Source organism: Lontra canadensis, unplaced genomic scaffold (genome assembly GCF_010015895.1).
Source record: "Lontra canadensis isolate GAN:19392208 unplaced genomic scaffold, GSC_riverotter_1.0 scaffold222, whole genome shotgun sequence".
Lineage (NCBI taxonomy): Eukaryota > Metazoa > Chordata > Mammalia > Carnivora > Mustelidae > Lontra > Lontra canadensis.
This window is the reverse complement of record NW_022631216.1, coordinates 238,623-263,733: the sequence shown is the minus strand read 5'-3', so window position 1 is coordinate 263,733 and position 25,111 is coordinate 238,623. Positions and strand designations below refer to the sequence as shown.

Genomic DNA, 25,111 nt, shown 5'->3' with positions numbered 1-25,111 from the left:
CCATGGTTGATTTTGATGATATTGCAATTAATGCCAGCAATAGCACTGAAGGAAATGTTGACAGTTAAAATAATTTAGGGTTTATCTGGTGTTCTAGGTGGAAAATAAACCAACAGCTCTGTATTTTGCTTACATGGCAGAATCAATTGCCTATAGGATGGATCCTTTTTAATGCTTTTGTGGTTTTCATAGTTTAGAAGGTATAAAAGCAGTAAGGATCCCTCACCTCTGGAGAAGCTTAAAACTTCAAGTGTCCTTATGTTATCTTCTGCTCTGGTTATTAGAAAACACTTTTTCTCTGGTTAATATAGATTTTTTTCCCCTAAACAACCCCTTGGATTTTTTTTTTTAAAGATTTTATTTATTTGACAGAGAGAGAGAGAGAGATCACAAGTAGGCAGAGAGAGAGGAAGCAGGCTCCCCACGGAGCGGAGAGCCTGACGCGGGGCTCGATTCCAGGACGCTGGGATCATGACCCGAGCTGAAGGCAGAGGCCTAACCCACTGAGCCACTCCCCCTTGGATCTTATTTTAACAACCGAAGTGATTCATCTGAAAACTTTTTCTTTAAGGTCAGGTACTAAATTCTGAACTCTAAAAACTGAGAGGTTGTCACTGTACCTAAATCATCTTTAGCATCTCTAGGTGGAAATGTAATAGAGCTAAGTTATACTCCTATATCTTGTTTGTGTAAACTATGAAATGAATCGATGACCAAAATATGGATTCCAGCAATAATTATTGAGGGTTGTATATCCTAATGTTCTCAAAATTGCTCTACAATATTGAAAGAGTTGCTTTGTTTGACAGGAATGCCATGTAAGAAGAAACTACAAAACAAAGTCTTTTTCCTCCCCTTGGGGAGAATAATTACTAAAAATTTACTTTTCAGGGTGGAAACTTGCTCATCTATTGGGGATAGACTACTGAACTATTAGTAAAATAGCTAAAAGATTTTATTATTACTTGAATAAAACAGACAACATTCTAGGCATGCTACTAGAATCAGTGCACAGTTGGCTAGTCAAACAACAAAGCAGAATTTTGAAAAATAATCTGGGCAGTGTTTGCACTAGGTAAGAGGTAAATACTTTGCTACAGCACAATTAAAACATGGCCTAGAATAAAGAGAAAGAAAAGAAAACTCTTCCTATATACAATATTAATGACGGGCTTATGAGAATTCTAGATGTTCTCCCTGTGAGTACTCAGTGGCAAACACTCTGGTTCTGAAAAAGTGTGCTGTGTTAAGTATTATAAAACACAGATAAGTTGAGTCAAAGAATGACATTCAGAAGTTGAAGAAGCCCTGTCCACTGACTTACATAATACCACAGTGTAAAGACCGGCTTCATTCAAAGTTACTCAATGGAAGACATTGCTGATGAGATCTCACAGGAGGGGGTTCTATCAAGTCTACTAAGCACTAATATGACCGTAAATGGCACAGTCCTCTGTCAAGAATACAAGTCTTCCAGTGCAGAAGAAATTGGCCCTGTTTATCCACTTCTGTTATTACTATTTTTTCTTATATAAAGGAACCCCTTTTAAGGTCCATATTCATGGTCATAGCTTTTGAGAACTATTGATAATATTTTGTGACTACTTGGACAAGTGATGCACAGTCTGGATTGCTGATAATTAAGAGCTGATTTTCCCAGATGTACTGCAAATTTCAGGCTTACCACAATTGAGTCCCATTCTGTGACAACTGGTAGGACTCAAGACATTCTGTAATGCTACATATTTCAACCTGTCTTCAACAACAGTTTGCATTCTGATGTCACTTGTGTGTTCTCAAGACTGTTTTGATTTACTACCAATGAAAACAAACCTATGACTTCATGTATCAGGAACAGAGACTGTAGAACTTCTGTACTGATAACCACTCTTCTAGAAACCATGTTAACTGTTTTTTCCTCAGGAAATAAAGTCTTACTTGACACTTCTTATACACTGTTTCTCCTTTTGCTTCAGGTGAAGTTCAGCCTGGATACCTGTAGGATTGATGGTTTGGTCGAAGTTGCTATATTGGTCTACCTGAACTTTCCTTATACTGAATTAATATTGAAGAAAAGTGTGAAATATATATTATTTAAAGCAACACACTTTCTTACTCATAAATGTATACAACTACAGAATTTAGGACATAGTTGCTTGCTTATTCTTTTAAAAAATAAATGTGTATGATTTATAAATTGTCAAATTTATATGGATGAGTTTTGATATTGTTTTCTTTGATATTTCAATGTGTTCAATATTTCAGTATATTCTTGATATAGAATTATTTTTTTTGCTGTTCCTTTTCTAATCTAAAGTGAACTTTAGTTTGGCTCTTCCAGATTATCATTGTTATAGGTAGTTAATTCTGAGTAAATTATGATTTTCATTTCTAAAATTAAATATGGCATCCTCCTGGTTGCAATTATATAACTTCCAGCAGTATTGAATTATCACTGGGATCTAGGGACATAGTTTCTTCTGACATCCAGAGACAATAATGACTTCTACCTACCTTCTACAAGCTATTTTGAAGTTTCTACATTAACAGAAATACATTTTTTTGAAGTATGTGAGATAAAATTTTTATTTGATTTTGACTTATTTAAATTTGCAATAAATTATGCTGAGAAATCTGAAATAATGATTGAGAACAATATATTAGATTTAGGAATTTGGAACTACTGTTATTTTTAATAGGAAGGAGACCTGCCTGGGAGCTTTGGGAGGCATTACATAAGATAAATGCAAATTTTGTCATTTTCAGAGGAAAGTAATGATGGTGATGAGAGGAATCTTTTGAAGGAACTAGAATTACTACACAGTAATTGCCTCAATTTATATAAAATCCTGTCTTTCATTAAAAGGAGTAGTCATATAGATATGCATAACCATGAATTAAAGTGTTAGAATAATTTCAACATAGTGGACCCTATTCTTTTCAGAAACTGAATGTGAGGTGGTATGATGTAATGGCTAGACTTGTGGAATTTAAACTCATATATAACTTGGCTCATCTGGAACGCACTATTTACTTGACTTGTATCCTTGCCAAAGTCGTTTAACATCATCTATCATTTTATTCTTTCCATCTGTAGGAATGCAAGGGGCACTCAGATTACTGAGATGATGTGAGAATTAAATATAAATATGTCTTAAAAGCCCTTGTATAATTCTGGGTGTAATGTAAAATACTCAAAATTTGCTTAATAAATATCAGTCATTTTTATTGCAACATGGTGAGTTCTTGTCCATGAAGAAGGACTACTTATCAGACTACAGTAGAATGTGAATTAATGCAGGACTTTAGATAGATAGTTGCCCTTTAAAGTTCATTCTGGGGGTGCCTGGGTGGCTCAGTTCGTTAAGCATCTGCCTTCGGATCAGGTCATGATCTCAGTTTTCTGGGATCAAGCCTTGGTTTGGGCTGTCTGCTCGGTGGGGAGTCTGCTTCTCTCTTTCCCTCCGCCCTTTCACCCTTCGCTTGTTCTCTCTCTCTTTCTCAAATAAATAAATAAATAAATAAATAAATAAAATAAATCTTAAAAATAAGTCCATTCCAAATCTGAGATATTACATTTATATTAAATATAATGTATAATAATAATTATCTAAAGGTAGAAATATATGTTTAAAACCATATTGTTACATCAAAGACTGTAATTATATTGTGTTCTATTTCCTGAACATTCTATAATGTATTCATTAGCACCAGCCTCTTATACCTCTCCTTAAGATAAAGCAAAAGGTGCATAAAGGAGCCTGGGTGGCTCAGTGGGTTAAGCCTCTGCCTTCAGTTCAGATCATGATCCCAGGGTCTTGGGATCGAGGCCTGCATCAGGCTCTCTACTCAGCAGGAAGCCTGCTTCTTCCTCTCTCTCTGCCTGCCTCTCTGCCTACTTGTGAACTCTGTCAAATGAATGAATAAAATCTTAAAAAAAAAAAGACATTGTGCATAAAAAGAGACATAGTCCCAATAAAATGAGGAAATCAGAGCGGGATCCAGGAGTATGGATTGAACACATTTGCCACATAAAATATTAATTATTCTAAAGCAGAGCTGTTATGCTAGCAGCTGACTTTGAGTCCTTTACCAATTTCTTAGCTCCCCGCATACTTTGATTTGGATAGTTGGGCTTATCACTTTGTTAGGTTAAGTGCTATATAAAGGAAATTTCAAGAACCTCCATTCCACATAGATCATGTTCTAAGCCCCTTCTATATGCATATTCTGGAGATACCTACAAACTCAATAACAGCATCAGGAAATAAACTTGAAAAATCTTTTCACTCAGGTTAAGTTAATGACTAAATTTCAATTTCCTTTAGTTTATTAGAGACCCCTCCTACCCATAAGGAGATACAGACTGTACTCTCCAATCAACAGCTTTAATTCTGTCATATCATCAGTTACTATGGAGTGCTGCTCCTTGAGCTGTCCAGAGAATCATACCACAGTTCCTACTGAAGTATGAAAAAGAATGCAGTGCCTTCATTTCAAGGTTAAGGTTAAATAATTTCCCCAAGTCTACAACACTAAGTGATGGTACATTAAGGTCCACATCAAAGGTTTCTTGACTTGCAATCATCATCCTTCCACTTCCACAGCTCCTAAAAACACACATATTACATATGTCAAAACATTACATATGCCTGCAAGGGAGAGACATGAATACTCCTAAAAGGTTCAAACTTTTGAGCACAGCACTGCCTAGTACAGAGCTGGCTCATAATAGGGGCTCAGTAAAATATTTCACATACAACTGGATCAAACCTTTAAAGCATTAAATTAAAATAAACCTTTCAAAGAGGGAAATCCAAGTTTCAGAAGAGACTCTTCATACTGAATCTCTGACCAGCAACTGATGATGGAGTGTATCTCTAATGCTGATTGGTTCTCAGCACCAAGATTACCCAATCCAGTAACAAAGAAATGAATTCCTTGGTTGGTATTATTTGGGAAGTGGCCAAAGGAGGGTCACAGTCTTCACTGAGTGAGACTTACCTGCTCCCTCTGTGCCCTGTCCTCCCTGCTCTCCAGTATGGTGTGTCTGTGTTTCCTTGGAGGCTCCTGGATGACAGCTCTGACACTGATACTGATGGTGCTGAGCCCTCCCTTGGCTTGGGCCAGGGACACCCCACGTAAGTGCACACCTTTGATGGTAAGCTATTGTGGGGGAGAGGAAGGAGGGAAAGAAATTACTTTTGTCACTGTGTCTAGACCATGTCCCTTAGAATATTGTGGTATTTTCTTCAGTGACCACCCTTGTGGTATAGACCCCCAATTCTACCCAAAACAAAAGGATCCTGAATGCTTGCCCTCTTCAAGAGCTGCATAAGGGACCTCCATATATATAGGCCATTTATTCACAACTCTCCTCCAATGAAAGTTCTCCAGGTTTGTATCTCATTCCCTCAGGGTCTTGAGAAGACTTAGAAATAATGATTTCAAATTAATTCCCATCGAGAATTTATTATGTTGAGATATGCTAGAAAATAGGAAATTTTCTCTGAAAAATTTGAGGAGAATCAAAAGGAATTAGTAAGGTCCTTCCTAGTAGACCCTGTGTTATGTCTGCACTGGGTCAGTTATGTTGGTGCCTCTCCCTAATATGTGAGGATGTATCAAGAGGTCTCTTCCATTATCTCCTTTCCTTTCTCTTGGGTCCCAAAGTTTATAAATCCTTTATCCCTATACTGAAGGTTCTCTGACAGAAGTTGGGGTTAATATTATCTCTATTTCTCACCCTGGAGCTACAGCCATGATCCTTAGTACTTGAAATGACACTGTAGATAAGAAGCACATGTGGGTGTTCTTTGGTGTCTTAAGGAACTTAAAATATCTCTTCCAAGAACTTGGCACAGGTTATTTTTCATTATGAATCTGTGTTGAACCTTTCTATAATGTCGGTTTCTCCTGCATCTTCCATTGTCTGACCTGAACCCACAGGAATGGGTGCAACTAGTATAGGATAAATTAAATGAAATTATGATGTTGTAAGTCAAAAATTGTCAAGTGTCAGGAATTTCATGTGGTTCAAACTATATGCCCCGAGCACAGTACAGAGAGAATGAAGGTTATTTACATAGGACTGAAAGCCAATATGCAAAAATGGAACTTATTGGTTTACTGAGGTCTTGGTCCTGAATATAGATTCATTCGTCATGTTTTCTGTTTCCCTTAATTAGCCATGTTTGGTTGCCTCCACTTCCAGTTCCTCACTATTTTTTCCCAGTTGTGTCATCATCATTACTGAGAATCCCCATTGTTGACACAGACCCTCAGCACTATCACAGAATTACAAGATGGGCTGAAACTTAATGAAATTTTCCTTTTTTTCCCCTTAAAATCACCTTTTCTTTACCTGTCATATTTTTAGAACAGTAGGAGAAAGAGGAAGTTTGTTGAATTTCTCATAGCAAGTGGATGGGATATAATATTTCATAAGAATAAAAGAGTATCGAAGCTTAAAGCCTCTTCTTATTTTCTAGGATCCTCACAGTGACTAATTCCCAGAACCCTGGGTTTATCCATTGAAGCCACAGATATTTTTCTGAGCAGCTATTTTGAACTACACTGTTTGAGGCTCAGTGAATTCTATTTGAATAAGATAAAAAAAAATCTCTACTATCATGGGTGTTATATACTGACAGAGTAGAAAGCCCAATAAACATTTAAAACAGAAAAAAATTTCAGAAAGCAGTAAGTGCAGTGTAAACAGAATAGTTCAGGGTATTGTGACTGAGAGAACTGGATTCCCTGACTTCAGCTGGAGCAGCGAGGGAGCTCTCCATGAGAAAGTGACATTTAGTTGAGATGTGACTGATGAGAAGAAGCCAGCCATGTGCAGGATCTGAGGGACAAGTGTTCTAGGGAGAGAGAACAGGATAGAGGCCAAAGTGTGGGAAGATGTTTGCTGAGTTTAAGGGAAAGGAAAGCTGGAGAGGCTGGAGTGTGGGAAGCAAGCTGAGGAATGCTCCATGGTCACCATGACCATGTTTCCATCATTCGGGGAATGCCTACCATGGCCTCATTGTCCACGCTCAGTGTTTGGTGGATGTCAGGGTCCTTTCACTTAGATTTTTGTCTCATGAAGTTTTACTTGTGTTGAAGTATGATATGATTTTCTTTCATTAATGACATGCTAGTTTTCAAAATCTTCATCTGCTAGTTCATACAAACATGAACACAGCCCAGAGTCTATGCCAAACATTTGTTAAAATTGTTTTATTAAATTTTACCTCCAAAACAGGCACTAGAACTGATTCTCTCAGAAAGCTGTGGATTTGTAGGTGTCTTTCTGTAAACTGCAACAAGAATGGCATTTAAAAATTGTTTATACCTGCTCTTGATGAGACAAAAATTCCTTGGTCATAAGATTTCAACACAGATGTCGTACTGGGGGAAATTCTTAATGAAAAGCTTTAGTTTTTACCGGAAGCTCAGAGGAAACTTTTGTGGAACAATTATCCAGGAACAGTGGCGCTACAGGCTTCTCACAGTCCAGCTTGGCTGTCAGGAACATGTCACTGATGCAAAATGGTGGTTGAGTCAGTTAGAAAATATATACCTGGCTATGCATATTTTCTTGTTCAGAAATAATGCACAGGGAAAATAGTTATAGCTTTTAGACATCCTGGATTTAGTTTGTCCAATCACTGCTCACTTTGTTTTGGGTGAGACTGAAGCATTAGCACAGCCAAGAAGAGCCATCTTTTGGTTAGAATTCTTAGTAGCTTTTGATACTCTCTCATTAGGCACCATGAATGTTTTTTAGAAATCTGGCCTCTGTACCAAGCTTTTTCAGGCAAAAGAAATTTCCTTGGGATAAGGTTTTTATCAGATATGATATTGGAAAATTTTTCAATGTAACACTCAGCTGCTCCATAATTAATTGCAGCTTCTCTACCACATATATATCAGATGGTTTAACTCTGGTTCTTACCCAGGGACAGTTTTGCCAGCACCCCCTACCCCTGGGGGATAGAGCTATACCTGGAGCCACTTACTGTTTTTCAAAACTGGGGTTTCATCTGACCTCTAGTGGGTAGAGGCTAGTGATGCTGATGGACATCCTACAATGTACAGAACTGCCTTCCCACAACAATTACCTTGTCCAAAATGTCAATAGCTGAGTTATGGATTATATTGTTTTCTTTTTTTTTTAAATTAACATATAATGTATTATTTGTTTCAGGGGTACAGGTCTGTGATTCATCAGTCTTACACAATTCACAGTACTCACCTGGATTGTATTGTTTTCAAGTCCATTGTTCAGCTTGGGTTTTGAGTCTTCTTCTTCTTCTTTTTTTTTTTTTTTTCTTAGTTAATGTAGTTAAAGCATTGTCAATTTTGTTTATTTATTTATTTATTTATTTTTTTTGAAAAACTAGTCATTACTTTCAATGTTATGTGATTGTTTCTTCTGGTCTCTATTTTATGTAATTCTGCTTTTTCTTTGTTATTTCCTTCCTCTAATAAATTTCCTCCAAGTTTCTTCTTTTCTGGTTCCCTCTGGTGTAATGTGTTTGAACTTTTTTTCCTTCTTCCTTTTTACTTTTTTTCCCTTGACACTGACTGAAAAATAGAATTTTTATTAATTTTAGGTACAGAAAATTCAATAGTGCAAAGTTAGTCCAATTTGGTGGTCAGTTCTTTAGCCTTTGGCTTTTCTAACTTGGCAATGTGAACCACCAACTTTGGACTCAGGACTTTGCCTCCCCAGGAACAGTGGATCTCACCATATCTGTCATTGTAATTTGACCTGACAGCTTCCAACAGCTTAAGAAGTGCTCATTTGTCTTCCAAATTAACTTATATGAGGGCAACTGTGGTGCAGATCTTCCCGTGGACCAGACAACCCAGCCTGGCCTTCCCCTTAACCATGTGGGGAATCCCCATGTTAGGATACAGGGCAGGCAAGAAGACATCCAGCTCAGTGGGATCCATATCATGTGCAATCCCTACTAGGAGTCTTCTTGTTTTCCACCAAGATGGTGACAGGATTAACCCCAGTTCCAGGGACAGGAGGCTTCTTAGGGGGGATTATCTCCCTGTACTGGCAGCTTTCTTTTTAGCCTAGGCCAGCAATCTCCATTTCTTCTCTTGCTTTGCCTCTGGTCTGAATCTGTGGGCCAGCTTAAGCAGTTGAGTAGCTGTGTGGCTGTCCAAGGCTTAGGAACTAGTTAGTTGCAAGAGGAACTTTTAGACATTTATAGCCCTTTGTGGCTACAGTGGAATGTATCGGGGGCATTTGACAAAGTGGGTGAGATCCCTTTTGAGCTGGACATCCTGTCCTATTCCAAAATTCTTGGGTGTTTTCTCAAACAGGGATTGACCACCTTGTTGGCCTCCTGCTTCTTCACCAGGGTCCAGAGCCACTCCTCAGCCTCCTTTCCTTTCAGCACCTTGGATTGTTGGTGAAGAGAGCTGAACTTTTTCTCTTAGTACAAGCATTTATAGCATAAATTTCACTTGTGTTTTCTTTTTCTTTTGTTTTGAGACATATTTTGATTTGCCATTTGATTTCCTATTTGCCCATTGCTTGTGCAATAGTGTGTTGTTTAATATTTACATATAAATATTTAATATTTACATTGTAGATTTTCCAGCTTTGTTTTATTGTTGACCTTGAGTTTTGTACCACTGAAGTTGGAAAATATACGGGCTATAATTTCAAACAAATAGAAGCCCAAAATGTTAATAGTGCTGAGGTTGAAAACACTGCTTTATACTGTGCTGCTTCTCAAAACTCTAGACTCACACTTTATACACACACTCACTTTCCAATTCATGTCTTTGTGGTTTATTTCAGTTTGTTTAAATACAGAAATAATAAACTATAAAGTTGTATAAATTCACCAATTTATTGTTGAGCCCATTCAATCAATGCAAGACAGAATCTTTATTTTTTACTTTTTGCCTTATGTAATGTTTTTGAATATTTCATGATTTCTCAATCATCACCGTCTCTGTTAACTTTCAACAACTTGCCTTTATAAGGCATAAATTGTGACTGCCACAAGTATTTTTCAGTAGCTTGTATCAAACTTTTGTATTAATTCTATATTCTATTCTATAGATAATGTCAAATGCTCCCTTTTATTTGTCTCCCTTCTAAATACAGAGGTATTTTTTTCCCTATTTTAAAAAATTTCTGTGTTAATTATACTTGAATAAAATTTTTTCTTAGTTTGATTAACCAAAAACAGAAAGATCAACATATACATACATGTATGCATATGTGTGCATGTATATGCATATATATGTATACATATATTCTGAGGTGTGTATGTTTACATATATTGGACTACAGAAGCACATGTGACTGATTGACCAATTAGAGCTCTGATATATTTGACCCTTTACCTCATCAGACTAGATTTGCCAAATGGGTTCTGCATCAAAATCTTTAATGCAATCTGGTTTTCTGAGACTTCTGAATTTGGAAATGTAGGTAAAGATGGAGAAACTGTATTACAACCAGGGTTTTAATCTCCTTAAAAATCCTCACTCATATGCCTTTGAATTCAGTATATAAGTAAAATACTACCACCACCCATAGGCTTTTAGAATCCACTGCATGTGATGTCTCTAAAGGTCCTTCTCCTTCCTCTCACTGTCTGCTTCAGTGAACTGTTTTCTCTGGTTTGTTAAGGAAGTTTCTCAATTCTTCCAAACTTTTGCAGTTACATGGCCTTGACCTGAAATGTGCCTCCCTTTTCCCCAAACACACACACACACACACACACACACACACACACACACACACCCTCTAGCTCACATCTACTTAATCTTTCATGTCACGTCTGGAATGTCACCCTTGAGACCACCTCTCTGGCACTCCAAGGTAACTGAGATCATCCAATTATTCTCGGCTCTAGAACTGCACACTTTTGGGACGTTTCTCACCCCGTACAAAGTCTGTCCTGGTTGGGTTTTGTGCATCACTTTCCCTCCATTTTCAGCTCCGGGAGTGGAGGGGACCCGTCTGTTTCCTTCTCTGGATTCGTGGGGGCAGCAGGGGCCTGAGCCTGCTCAGCCTATACCAAGTGTTGGAGTGGGTAGGGAGAGAAGCAGGTGGGGCGTGTTTAAGGCAAGGGAAAGGGCTGTGGGAGGCGAGGAGGGAGGCCGGTGTCTGTCAGCGGCAGTTGTCCAGGAGGAGGCGGTGAGGGGCAAGTGTCCTCGCTCCTCAGGCTGGGGGTCTGCCACCGAGGCCCGGACCCAGTGGTCGCCTCTTCCGCCGCCCGCAGAGGGAAGACGGGCGGTGTGTGCTGGTGGTTTGGGGGCGCCGCCGTCAGTATCTTCCAGGAGCCCGCGGGTGACCGGATCGTCTCTGTCCCCACAGCACATTTCCTGTTCGTGGGTACGTTCAAGTGCTACTTCACCAACGGGACGGAGCGGGTGCGGTACCTGGCCAAAGCAGTCTATAACCAGGAGGAGATCGTGCGCTTCGACGCCGACGTGGGGGAGTTCCGGGCAGTGACCGAGCTGGGGCGGCCCTTCGCTGAGTACTGGAACAGCCAGAAGGACTTTCTGGAGGATCATCGGGCCTCTGTGGACACGTACTGCAGGCACAACTACGGGGTGGTTGAGAGCTTCACGGTGCAGCGGCGAGGTGAGCGCGGCAGGGGCGGAGATTGGGGGGAAGGGGTGTGTGTGTGTGTGTGTGTGTGTGTGTGTGAGTGAGAAAGAGAGAGAGAGACAGAGAGGCAGCCTGTGAGAAAGACTCGTCTGGAGTGAGCGCACAGGGTCTTGAGCAAGTACAGGTTGGAAGGATCCCTGTCAGAGTGCCATGTCAGGGACAGTGTGGTCTGTTTGTGTCACTGTGCAGTGTGTGGTTGTGATTGTATGGTTGTGTCCCTGTGTGGCTGTGGGGCAGTGTGTGAGGGGTGTGCTCTGAAGTGAGGGGGGCAGAGAATGAGTGTGGGCTGTGGGCCTGGATGTGGGGATGGACTGGGAGAGTGGGTGTGAGGGGAGGACACAGGAGGGGACATCTGACATCCTTGGTGGCCCCTGAGGGAGAGGTGAGGGGGGCTCAGGAGCTGCAGGTGGAGGGAACACTAGGCAGGTGGTGGAGACCTGGGGAGGGAAGTGGAGGGTATCCTGGTTGGGGTGAAGTTTTAGGGGAAGGGAGGGGAGGATTAAAAGATTAGGGAGAATGTGAGGAGGCCAGTCACCCTCTGTTCTTGGCACTCACTCTTCTTAATCCTGAACCCCTGAAGTAAGTGTGCCTGTCTGTGTGTGGGGCCATTTCATTGAGAAAAAGTGTCAGACTAGTTTTTAATGGGTTCAAGGGACCTCTGAGACCCTTCTGATCTGAAGCTGCTTTTAGGTCTCAACTTCTTGTTTTTTTTTTTTTTTTTAATTTTTAAGATTTATTTATTTATTTTGGAGAGAGACAGACCACAGACAGGGGGAGGGGCAAAGGGAGAGGGAGAAAGAGCTTCTGAAGGGGACTCCCTGCTGAGCTGGAGCCTGAAGAAGGGGTAGGGAGAAGGGGCGAGCTCCATCTCAGGACTCCAAGGTCATGACCTAAGACAAAACCAAAAGTGTAATGTGCCACCCACAAGCTCCTTGCTTTGTTTCTTAGCATATGTATTCTTACATACTTAAAATGATTTTGAAATTGCATTTTTTATTACATTTTTGTTATGAAACATATTGATACTGCTGTTTTTATAATGATGAAAGTATTTAAGGAGTTGCATATGTTTTTTTATATAGTTGTAACAGTTCACCTCACATTCCCCTTTGCTAGACCTTTTCCAATACTGCCACATGCTCAGTTGAGAATTTATCTTGTTAACTTTTAATCTCTATTCCTTTGATTTCTAAGATTATTGAACATTTTTTCATGTATAATTTGGCTAATGATTTTTACCATTTTTAAAATTATCTACTGTCTATTAACTCTAGGGTTTTGGTGTTTTTCTCAGTGATTATATGCATGCTCTATAAATAAGATTACTAACCTTTGCTGACATTTGATCTAGCATTTTCCCTAGTTTATGGTTTGTATTTTGGTTCTTGGTTTATTGGTTTCTTTGGTTCTTGGTTTATTACTTCTCCTGCTAGGGATGTAAACATTTTTATTTAAGGAAATATACTACAAAATTTTTAGCAGTGGTTTCTCCTCAATCTTGAATCTACCATTTTATGGTATTATAAAAAGCTTATCTTGTATTTCTTCTTTTACCAAAACAGAAATTATATTTATTCAGGCTGTAGTGTCAGGGATGGTCTCGGGCACTAAGGATACCTATTAGTGAGTCTCAAACCCTGCCCTGAACTCAAATGTTCGTTGTAAAAGGGAGAAAATTATGAAATGATAACAATTCTATTAATAGATATTTTTATACTGCAAAAAAGAAGGACTGATCAGCTGGCGGAATTATGATAACTTTTTAAAATAAATGAGTTTCCTTGATCTTTTTCCTCTTTCAGGACTCTTGCTGTTCTTGGACTCAGCTCCCAGAGCTAGAGAACCAGCTCTGTCTTTCCTGTTCCCAGGGTAGAACCATGTCTGGGTTGTTCTAAGGTGTGAGTGTAGCATTCCCAGGATTTCATACTCTCTTTCCCATCCATCTCAAGCTGTTCCCCAATTTATCCACACCTCTTTGAGCAACAAAACAAAGGTAATAAGTAGTTAACACATACTGAAGGCCAAATTCCAGTTACTGTTTTACATACTTTAGTGCATTAATCTTCACATAACTCTAAGAGCTAAGTTGATATCACTATTCCCCCTGATACCTTAGAAAGCTGGGGCACAGAAGAATGTCAAAATTCTCCCAGGATGAATCAGTAAAGTAGCAGAGTCTGGATTTGAACCCAGTTAGCCTGCTCCAGAAATTGTGCTTTTAAGACACTTTTTGCCTTACAAACCTTGGAAACACTTCTACAAAGAGTAACTGCTTCATACTATGAAAAATAAATCCCACAAATTTCCCCAATAGCTCTCAAATCTAATGGACCCATGCTGTCAGGATTAAACTCAAGGCTCACGATATTGGTCTTATTGGGCTACATGGTCAGCTTTGGGAGAGCCTGCTTGAGACTCAGCCCAGGACCAGAGACTGGAGGCAGCTTGGCAATGAACCAGGCAGACTGAGTCTGTCTTCCTCACTGAGTCCCTCTACCTCTTCTCTTCCAGTGGAGCCTACAATGACTGTGTATCCTGCGAAGACCCAGCCCCTGAAGCACCACAACCTCCTGGTCTGCTCTGTGAATGGTTTCTATCCAGGCCACATTGAAGTCAGGTGGTTCCGGAATGGCCAGGAAGAGGAGTCTGGGGTCGTGTCCACAGGCCTGATCCGTAATGGAGACTGGACCTTCCAGACCCTGGTGATGCTGGAGACAGTTCCTCAGAGTGGAGAGGTCTACACCTGCCAAGTGGAGCACCCCAGTTTGATGAGCCCTGTCACCGTGGAATGGAGTGAGAAGCGTTCTGACCTCCTAAGTTCCTCACGCACTAAGGAGGGGACTTTGCTTTTCCTGAGTGTCAGGGTTCTCCCTCCTTACACCATGTTTTGATTTGCTGCATGATCTCTTCTCTTCAGCACAGATCACTGGAGGTTGCTGAATGATACCCTGTGATAGAAATCCTCTGATAGTTTCTAGATATCCTGTGATCATTTCTGCAGAGCCTGTATTCCCTGGTGAGGCAGTTATGCCTGGCAGGCAGAAAAGAGGTTGTCCATGTTTTGACATTTTCCATGGCTCACAGGTCATGGTTCCCTCTTTACACTGGGCACCAGTTCCCTGCCTCAGGCTGGGCTTGTGCTTCGGGCACTGTTGCTTTGAGCTGTTCACTGTGGTCTCAGAAGAAGCACATCCTCTATAATGAAGGGACCTTCCTGACTTGAGGGGAATCCAATCTTGACTCTGCCTTTCATTAGCTGTGGTGTCCTGCACAATCTGTTGAACTCCATGGAGTCCAGGCTTCTCATCCTTTGATGCTGAAGTAGTGGATTTGTCAGAGCTATGATAGTTAAAAAGTTCAGTGACTAAATTTTGCATTTCTGCAATGTGATTATTAAATTTTTTTTCTAGAAATTTCCAATTATTCGATATCTTCAAGGCAGCCTGCCTTCCTCATTCTCAGAGTTCTCAATCCCAGAGTGTCCATCAAAATTGAATTTGGTGTAAAAATCACTAAAACTGTTTCTTCTCTCAGGGGCACAGTCTGGGTTTGCACAGAGCAAGATTCTGAGTGGAACTGGAGGCTTTGTTCTGGGTCTGCTCTTCCTCGTGGTGGGGCTGTTCATGTACTTCAGGAATCAGAAGGGTAAGGCACCTGTTGGTGCGACTCCACAGAGATCTGGGGGAGAAATACAGATTTGAACAAACAAGGTCTCTGTGTATCAGTGGCCCTGTATGAAGCCTTTCTTTACCAATTTGACTCAGATTTCTTTGAAATCTAGAAAGCAACAGCCCATGGTTACTGGGTTTTAGCATAAGAGGTTATGGCCTGTAGAGATAGAGAGAGGTTAACAAGCGTGGGGATCTTGGTTTGGGATCCTGGGCCAAATGCAGGAAGAGCCACTGAAGCTAGTGAAATCCCACTGAATTTGTGTGACAGAAGCTTCATGGGTCACATCTTTCACTTTTTTCTCCACTCTGGCATCATGTCATGTGGGTTGTGATGTTAGAGAAATCTAAGGAGGCAGGTCTGGGGCTGGGACCTTGTGTGTGGGGACAGATTTACCTCCTCATCTGTTAAGTATATGTCTTCCCTTCTCTTTCCCAGGACACTCTGGACTTCAGCCAACAGGTAATGCTCTGTCTTCCTATTTAGTGATAGATTTGGTTCTTCCAGAACAGGTGGTAAAGGTGAAAGACAGAAATAATGGGAAAGACTTTGGATCTGACTTCTGATCAGGCAGTTTACACTGAAGCTTCCTCTCTCCATTTAGTAAAAGTCCCGTGTTGTAGAATAGCTTTGTTTCCTGGAGACCTAAGAATATGTTCTTCTTAGTGTAGGGCTTTAACTCAAGGCCCTGGGAGAGGGGAGATAAGCTGCTTGGAGAGGTGGGTCTGGAAACAACACTCTGCTCTGTCTCTGCAGGTCTCCTGAGCTGACGTGGAGATGGTGACACTCCAAGAAGAACCTTCCTTCCCAGCTTCTTCGCAGAGTGAAAGGCTTCCAGCTCTCATTCCTCTACAAATACGGTGCTTTCTCAGATTTGGTTGGCCCTACTTCAGTAACCTTGCAGCACCTGCCCTCCCTGTGGCTCTGTCTGCCCCGTCTTTGACCTGGAAGCCCCAGTGTGACTGCGGAAACTCATCTGCCTTCTCTCCTGGTCCCCCTCTGTGTGGCCCTTCCTGCTTCCCTTGCATGGGAACTCACCTTCTTCTTATGTGTCTTCATAAGTTTTCTTAAATAAACATGGAGTGAAAATCATCTGCTTCATACAGTTTCAAGAAAAAGGAGCATAAAAAAAGACAAAGGGAAGATTCCATAATAATAAAATAATGGTTTTCATTTATATTCCATGATTTTGCTCGGGATATGGATCATGGAAGGTATCCTTGTTTCATTCCCTGTTTATTCTTGGGCTTTATGTGTTCTGTAATTAAACATGTTTTCTGGATCTAGGAAGGAACCTTAATGATCCATATGATGATGGTGTCCTTACATGTCTGTGTTCTCAAACACAAACACACAAGTCACTTTGTACCATGGGATACAGAAAGGGAACAAAAAATATAAGAAATGCAAATACGTTTTTTTTAAAAGATGTTTTTTGTCTATTTATTTGTCAGAGAGAGAGAGACGGGGGAGTGGCAGGCAGAGGGAGAAGCGGGCTCCCCGCTGAGTAGGGAGCCTGATATGGGACTCAGTCCCAGGACCCTGGGATCATGATCTGAATCAAAGGCAGATGACTCAGTTAAATGACTGAGCCACCCAGCTGTCCCAGAAATGCAAGTAAGTTTTAAGGATATGATGTCTTCAGAATTTTTGTAATCACATTCTTTTGTCTCTTTATCTTTGATTTTTTATTTCATTTTTAATATTTGAATTCCATTTTATTATTCAAGTACACTCCACACCCAATGTGGGATATAAACTCATAACCCTGAGATCAGGAGTTGAATATTCCATTGACTGAGCCAGCCAGGTGCCCCTTTCCCTGATTTTTTATAGGAAACTAAAGCTGAGTAAACCCCTTTCATTATACTGATGGTGAGCTCTATCTATACTTTCATCTTTTTCTGTCTCTCAGATAAACTCGGTGGCATGCTGACACTCTGGCTTGGGATGCAGCCTTCCCCATAACTAAGTCTCAGATCATCAGGACAAAGCCATGACTCTAGGGGAAAAGATGCATTTCTGATCCTTCCAGGTTGTATGTAACTTTACTGTCTACAGGAACATCCCAGAGTGATATTATCTTAGTAGAAATCAGAAGCAGTGCTGGGAAAGAAAGGGGAAATTATGAATCTGATGTCCATACAAACAATGAAATACTATGCAACTGGAAGGAAAAATAACACACTGCTATACAATAATCTCTAAAAAGCATTTTTATAAGTAGAGGAAAGTTTATACAGCACACAACACTTTGTTTAGTAAGATAGAGGGAGAGAATAGGAATATATAGCTATATCAACTCCTTTTATGTATATCACATCTCTCATCTTTCTAATTTACATAATTCTCCATATATGACAATAGAAGTATTTTTTTTAGAAAGACTGGTCACGTCTTGGGCAAAATGAATGAATAGGTTGAAAGGAACAGAGATGAAGGCTGGACTTTCCAGGATATGTCTTCTTTAATAATTTTAATTTGAGAAAATTTCAAATACTTTATATAATAAAAACTTTAAATAAAAAGTTTAGGAACACAGTACATAAAAACTAAAACCAAACCGCAATGATGAAACAAATGTGACAAAATTATACGGTGGGAGACAAACTAGAATGTAAACCAAGTATTTTTGGCCCTTTGATAAAACACTGTGGAACTGTAATGGTAAATCAGTACATAGTTCTAAATTCCTTAGACTTCAATGATTTGAGTTGGAAAGGTTTCAGAGGAATGCCCCTAAATTGGTTAAAGAGATGATGAGTTCTATTATATTCTGTCTGAAGAGTCACTTTGAAATGTAAATCAAAAGTAAAGAGTAGACAATAGATTCAGAAGTTCATTTCAGGTTAATAATGATTTCAACACAATATTTCCTCTATCAGAGACGTAGTTATCAAGCCAATTCAAAGTTTATCTCATGTATATTTTAGTTCTATCATGCATTATTTGTGTGGAATGTGTTATCATCCTGTGGGTTTTTATAAGCTAACATTTATGTATTCAATATTTATTTGGTTTAATCAAACCCTGTTTGATCTCAGGGTTGCAACTTGACTTTTTTGTGTTGTTCAAGATGAAGAAGTGTGTTGTCTCATTTATCTTAGATCTGTGGTCTGACATTATAATGTAGGATTAAAATGCATGGCAAGAATATTTCAGTGCAGATGCTTTCTGTTGCTAGTGGAGAAAATCCAATCTAATTTGCTTTATTTTTCTTTAACTCCTTGTCTCACAAGCAGACAGACCCAGGGTAGCTCATCTCCAGAACTGGTCTATTAATCAGACCAGTAATGTCTCCAGTGATCCTGGGACTTTGTATCTCATCTCTCTATCATACACCACATGTCAGTGTTCCTGAAATGGTAGTAGGCAGCCTGCAGTGGATTTAGGCTTCAGGCTTCATTTTCTTTCATAATTTACAAAGGCAGGAAAAGGGAATGGTTTCTTCTTATATGCTTTAAGGGAGAACTAAACATTTTCAAGTGTCCCCAGTGACCTACTTCCCCACGCATTGGGAGGACCATGGGATTACTGTGGTATTCTCAGACAAACCATGCTTCATCCTTTGTGGGCTGGGCCTGTCTCGCGCGATGGATTGGAAAGATGGGAGCAAATAATCTTGTTCAGGAAGAAAGAAATGTTAGATGCGGTAGAGGAGAACAATTTCATGTAAGGAACTTATAGTATTGGGTATAATTAGTGTTATTATTTTCAATTATTTCGTCATGAAGGATGATCGATTGTTGAGGAGCAGCATCATGAAGGTTTTGAGTTTTTTTTTTTTTTTAAATACAGGGTATTAAGTGGCAGCTATAAACCCAATTACAATTAAAAACAGCAACTAAGCAAGAGGATTATTTGTTTGTTCTTAGAAGTTAGTGTGCTCATACTTAATTTTTTAAGAAATGTGCATTTTCCAGAAAATTTTCAAACAAAAACATTAATGAATATTAAGTTTGCTAAAATCTGTTGTACATCAATTTTGATAAGCACTCATTTTGGAATTGGTTCACTATTGGTTAAACACACTAATACAGCAGAGCCCAGAATTAGATTCTGAACAGTTGACCTTTAGTTTAAAATAGGGCATTTCAAACATATGCAATGGGGAATGTACAGTCTCTTCAATAAATAGTGTTGGGACACTGGGCAGCAACATGCAAGTAAGTGAAACGGAATCATTATCTCACTATATACCCAAAAATAAAGCAAAAATGTTTAAAGACATGAATGTAAGATGTGAAGCCATATAACTCCTGGAAGAAAACATAGGTAGTCAGCTCCTTGACATCTATCTTGGTGATGATTTTTTGGATTAGACATCAAAGTTAAGACCATAAAAGTAAAAATGAAATGTGCAACTACATGAAACTAAAAAGCTTTTGCACAGCAAAAGAAACCATCAACAAAATGAAAAAGTGACCCATAAAATGGGAGAAAATATTTGCAAATAATATGTCTGGTGAGGGGTTAATATCCAAAATACATAAAGAACTCTTTCAACTTTATAGCAAAAAAGCCCCAATCGAATTACAAATTGGGTAGAGGATATGAAGACACATTTCCCCAAAGCATCCATACCAGTGACTAACAGGTCCATGCAAAGATGCTCAATATCACTAATCATCAAAACAAAGCAAATCCAATCCAAAACTGACGTATCACTTTACACTTGTTAGGATGGCTGATATCAAATAGATAAGAAATAACAGGGATTGTTGGCAGGGGTGTGACAAAATGAACCCTTATGTCCTATAGGTGTGACAGTAAATTGGTGCAGCCACTATAGAAAACAGTGTGAAAATTTCTCAAAGAGATTAAAAATAGACATATCACAGGATCTGGGAATTCTGCTTCTGGGTATTTAACCAAAGAAAATTAAAACACTAACTTGAAAAGATAGTTGCACCTTCATATTTGTTGCAGCACTATTTATAGTAGAGAAGATATGGAAACAATCTAAGTGTCCATCAGAAGATGAATGGATAAAGCAAATATGGCATACATACATCAACGAATATTATTTAGCCATAAGAAAGAAGTTTTGCCATTTGTGACAACATGAAGAGACCTTAAGAACATTATGCTAATTAAAATATGTCACAAAGAAAAGGCAGATTAGAGTGATCTCACCTATATGTTGTGCCAAAAAAATAAAAAAAACCAAACCCCCAAATATAAAAAGCCAAGCTCACAGACACAGAGAAGAGATGGGTGATTGCCAAAAGTGGGAAGTTGGGGGTGGTAAATGAGTCTGATGTGTGTAGTAGGTAGCTATCCTTCTTAGATCAAGAAAACTCCCTTTCAATAGATTTTAAAAATCTAGATATAGAAAAATTAAATGCAGGTGTTGAATTATGTCAAATAATATCTTATGATTCTATCAATATGGTCATATTTCTTGTTTCCTTCTTTAATTTAGTATAATAAATTGCATTAATTGATTTTTTTCATGAATTTTACAACTTTATTCCTTATGATGAAGGCTTTAAGGATCTATCCTCTTAGTGTCTTTCAAATTGCATTAACTGATTATTAAATGTTAAAATAACCTTGCAGTCTGGGAGTAAATTCCACAAGGCTATGATGTATTGTGCTTTTTGAATATCACTGGATTCAATTTGATAATTTTTTCTTAAGAATTTGACATCTTTTTTTTTTTTAAGATTTTATTTATTTGACAGACAGAGATCACAAGTAGGCAGAGAGGCAGACAGAGAGAGAGGTGGAAGCACGCTCCCTGCAGAGCAGAGAGCCCGATGTGGGGCTCGATCCCAGGACACTGGGATCATGACCTGAGCCAAAGGCAGAGGCTTTAACCCACTGAGCCACCCAGGTGCCCCGACATCTGTCTTTATAACAGTGACTAGTCTGTATATTTCTTTTGGTTACAGTGTCCTTCTCAGGTTTTCAAATAAAGGTTATCCTGGTCTCATTTTTTATTTACAAATGTTTTTTCTCTTTTTACTCTTTTGGAAGTTTGTATAAAGTAGGGTGGTTTATTTCTTCAATATTTTGAAGAATTGACTAGAGAGCTAAACTTGGGGTTTTGTTATGGAAAAGACTGGACTTATTTTCTTTATTATATATGAAACTCCTTTTATTTTATACATCATTTGTGAGCTTTGGTACATTGCATATTTTGAGTAATTTATCCTCTACATACAAATTTATTTTTATAAACTTATTCATAATATTTATTATTATTACTTCATGATGAAGAATCTGTGGGACTAAAACTAAACATAAAATATTTGTTATTTGAGTTCCAGAAAGAGATGAAAATAGGTGACACTGAAAAACTTTTTGAGGGTAACTTGACTGAATATTCCAAAACCTGGCAAAAGACATGCACCTAAAGATTGAAGGAGCTGTGTAAACTCAAAACAAATGGTAAGATAGTCAACATAAGCACTCACATAATAATAATTGCATTAAATGTAGATTATTTAAACCATCAATTAATAGACAAACCTCAGTTTGGAAAAATGACCCAACTGTGTGCTGACTACAACAAGCTCACTTAAAATTAAACAATATGGGAAGTCTGAAATAGAAGAATGGGAAAAGATAAGCCAAGAAAAAATTACCCCAAAAAAGTAGAGATAGATGTATGAGTTAAAGTAGGATTCAGATCGAAGAATATGGTCACAGGTGCAGATATGTGATACATAATAATCATAATGATAATCTTCCAAGAAGACATAGCAATCCTAAATGTGTATGTACCAAACAACAGAGTTGCAAAGTAGGTGAAACAAAAACTGATAAAACTGAAAGAAGAAATACACAAATGCACAAATATACTTGAAAGCTTCAATAGTCTTTTTGAACAACTAATGAAACCACTAGACAGAAATTCAGCAAGACTATAGAACTCAACACCATCAACCAACATAATCTAATTAACACAGACCATTCCACCAAACAGGAACAGAACATATCCTTTTCAAGTGTCCATGGAATCTTTATGAAGATAGATGGTCTCATGGGCCATATAGAAACTTAAACAAATGCTAAAGAACTGAAATGCTACAGATTGTGTTCTTTGCATACAGTGGAATTAAGCTAAAAATCACTATCAGAGGGGAACCTGGGTGGCTCAGTCGGTTAAGTGTTGGACTCCTGATCTCAGCTCAGGTCTTGATCTCAGGGTTTTGAGTTCAAGCCCCATGTTGAGTTCTATGCTGGGTGTGGAGTCGACTTAAAAAAAAAAAAAAAAAATCAACAATAGAAAGATAACCAGCACAACTCCTAACACTTAGGCCCTGAACAATGTATTTGGATCAGAAAGGATGTCTTAAGGAAAATATAAAATACATTAAACCAAATGAAAGGGAAAATGAAACAACACATCTTGAAAATATATCTAATTTGTGACATATAATTAAAGCAGTAATTAGAAAAATACATGGTGCTAAATGCATACATTAAAAAAAAGAGAAAAGGGGCACATCAATAATCTATGTTCCCAACTCAAAATGTAGAAAAAGTAGTAGCAAAATAACCTAAATCAAGCTGAAGAGAAGAATTAGTACATATAAGAGCTGAAATGAAGAAAACTGGAAAGAAGAAAACAATAGAAAAAAAATGAGTGACACATAACGTTTGTTCTTTGAAAAGATTGATGGAACTGACAAACTTCTACAAGGACTGACAAAGGGAATAGAGAAGACACAATTAAAAATTTTAGTAATGTTAGAAGGTGGAGGGACTGTAAAATACCCTAGAAAGTGTGAAGGTACTTGGAGATTGAAAAACAAAGGTGGGAACTCCATACAGTTTATAGAGTTTTATTCAGGGTCATTTATAGACAGGAAGGATCCAGCAGCTGGCAATCCACACACCTGTGCAGCCAGACTTAGATTACAGATTTTATAGAGTGGGGGGACATACAGGAGGGCATTGTAGTGACATCAAGGGTTTGACAAAGTTGATTCATGGACAACATTTAATGTATTTGTGACACCATGTATACACAGGAGGGGGGAAAAGCTGGTATTTCTAACAGTTATCTAAACAGATATATGGAAGACTGGAATAAGCCTCCCTGCATTCTTCTCATGGCCTGCAGTTCCAAGGAATATACATTAACCTCCGAGGGGCCTGGGACATGGATCCCTGAAGGAGTCGTTAAGATGACATGGACAGGATAGCAGGCCAAAGAGGATCAGTACCGTCAGCACTCCTGCCCTCCACCCCCAGCACCTTTACAACCTGGACAATCTCTTACATGCCATTCTTCCGAATTGACCTAGAGCCAGATATTAGGAAGTGACTTGCATCCTTATATCCCAGAAACAATATAAATAGCAACATGAAATTGGTATAGGACAAAATAAAATACTTAAAACTATAGTTCCCCAGCAAACTGGAGAAGACACAAGCCATGTACTGAGGGCATCAGCAAAAGAGATCTTCTCTAAATGATTAATAACCTTTTGTGTATGAGACATTACATCCAGTAATCCACAGACCTGGCAGTTGAAAAATTGCGAATTTCAGCATCACTGGTGACCTATGACAGGCAGATGCTTCCTGAGGGAAAGGGAGGGACATCAGCAGTGAGGTCAGGGACAATAAAACAAATGTTTTAAAGACAATCCATATGGCAAATCTTCATGTGGCAACAACACAGTAGTTGTTTCGTCCCCATGAGCCAATATCCTGGCTTAGGTACCTTTCCTGGGGGAATAATAGCAGATATTTTGTCCCTGGTATTATCAGAGACTGTGTCTCTATTGTACATGGGCATTGGAGTGGGACCCATAATAATCATCACATCTCAGTACCCAGCACCAGAGGTTCAGAGGCAGTTGTTTCTGTGCGTGTTGGGCTCTGATCAAGACAAAACAAGAGATCAAAGGCAGAACTGGATGTGAGCCCTTGTTCCCAAGGATTAGGACACCAGGTCACCAGGGGTGGGGGGATGGGGGTATTTTGAGCCAATTTTGAATGAACTAATGTCTTACTGTTGCAGGATTGCAGGGTTCTTGTACCAAGGAGTTGAAGAATGAATCTTGCAGACACAAAAGGGCAAAGTGAAGTGAAAGTTTATTAAATGAAGGTGAGGACATAAAGGAAAGAAGAAAGCTCCCTAGAGTGGGCGGGCTCCCAAGTGAATTGACACTGAGGGCTTTTACGGACAGTCTTTTATAGAAAACTGACCACGAAACATAAACTTCCTGGCATCACCACTGATAACCATGATTACTTCTCCTCTGAAGTTTGGTAACTTTCCGTGGTCAATTTGTAACTATCAGGAGAATGTCTCATCTTGACATTTAAGACAAAAGAGGTGGATTCGTTTTATTCCCTTATCTCTGGTGTTGTATGCCTCAGCATTTTTCCACATTTGGGATTTCTGTGAGGCTGGTCACGTAACCCCTTACATATCTCTCCCTACCTAGCCCTGTCTGTCCTTCACTCATTCCTCCCCCTGGAACAGTAACCCTAACTGCCCTTAGGGAAAGGGACGATGACCACTCTTGCAGCTTCCTGCGGAAATAGGGCGGCAGACGGTGTGGCATTAGAATCTATCCAGGGATTGTTCCAAGGAGCCTTGGTATGGCTCCAGGGACATCACGATGAACAGCAAAAGGTGCGTACATCAGCAAATGCAAAAGAATAAGCATGCAGGAAGTGTTAGGCTCAAAACTGTGATCACTTCTCTTAGATAACTTCCCAATTACCAATTCCATCAACTAGACAGTGGATTTCTTGATCTTACTTGATCACGAATGTCCCCTACTAATTGGAACAGCTCGTGGGAGTTTTCAGTATGTTAAAGCAACA

At 39.2% G+C, this 25,111-nt stretch overlaps 1 protein-coding gene across 3 annotated transcripts in view; it reads left to right on the top strand.

The window, feature by feature from the left end:
* The window catches only part of LOC116862131 (DLA class II histocompatibility antigen, DR-1 beta chain), a 167,687-nt gene that overhangs the window by 83,198 nt on the left and 59,378 nt on the right, over nt 1-25,111 (top strand). The window contains exons 1-6 of one of the 3 annotated variants that reach the window (XM_032849267.1): nt 4,946-5,141; nt 11,348-11,617; nt 14,156-14,437; nt 15,179-15,289; nt 15,752-15,775; nt 16,070-16,163. In XM_032849267.1, coding sequence (XP_032705158.1) covers nt 5,042-5,141; nt 11,348-11,617; nt 14,156-14,437; nt 15,179-15,289; nt 15,752-15,775; nt 16,070-16,083 — 801 coding nt within the window. In that variant the 5' untranslated portion in view covers nt 4,946-5,041 and the 3' untranslated portion in view covers nt 16,084-16,163. Of the gene's footprint in view, nt 1-4,945; nt 5,142-11,347; nt 11,618-14,155; nt 14,438-15,178; nt 15,290-15,751; nt 15,776-16,069; nt 16,164-25,111 lie in introns of those variants that run through there. The other 2 variants (XM_032849268.1, XM_032849266.1) reach the window with 2 other exon arrangements.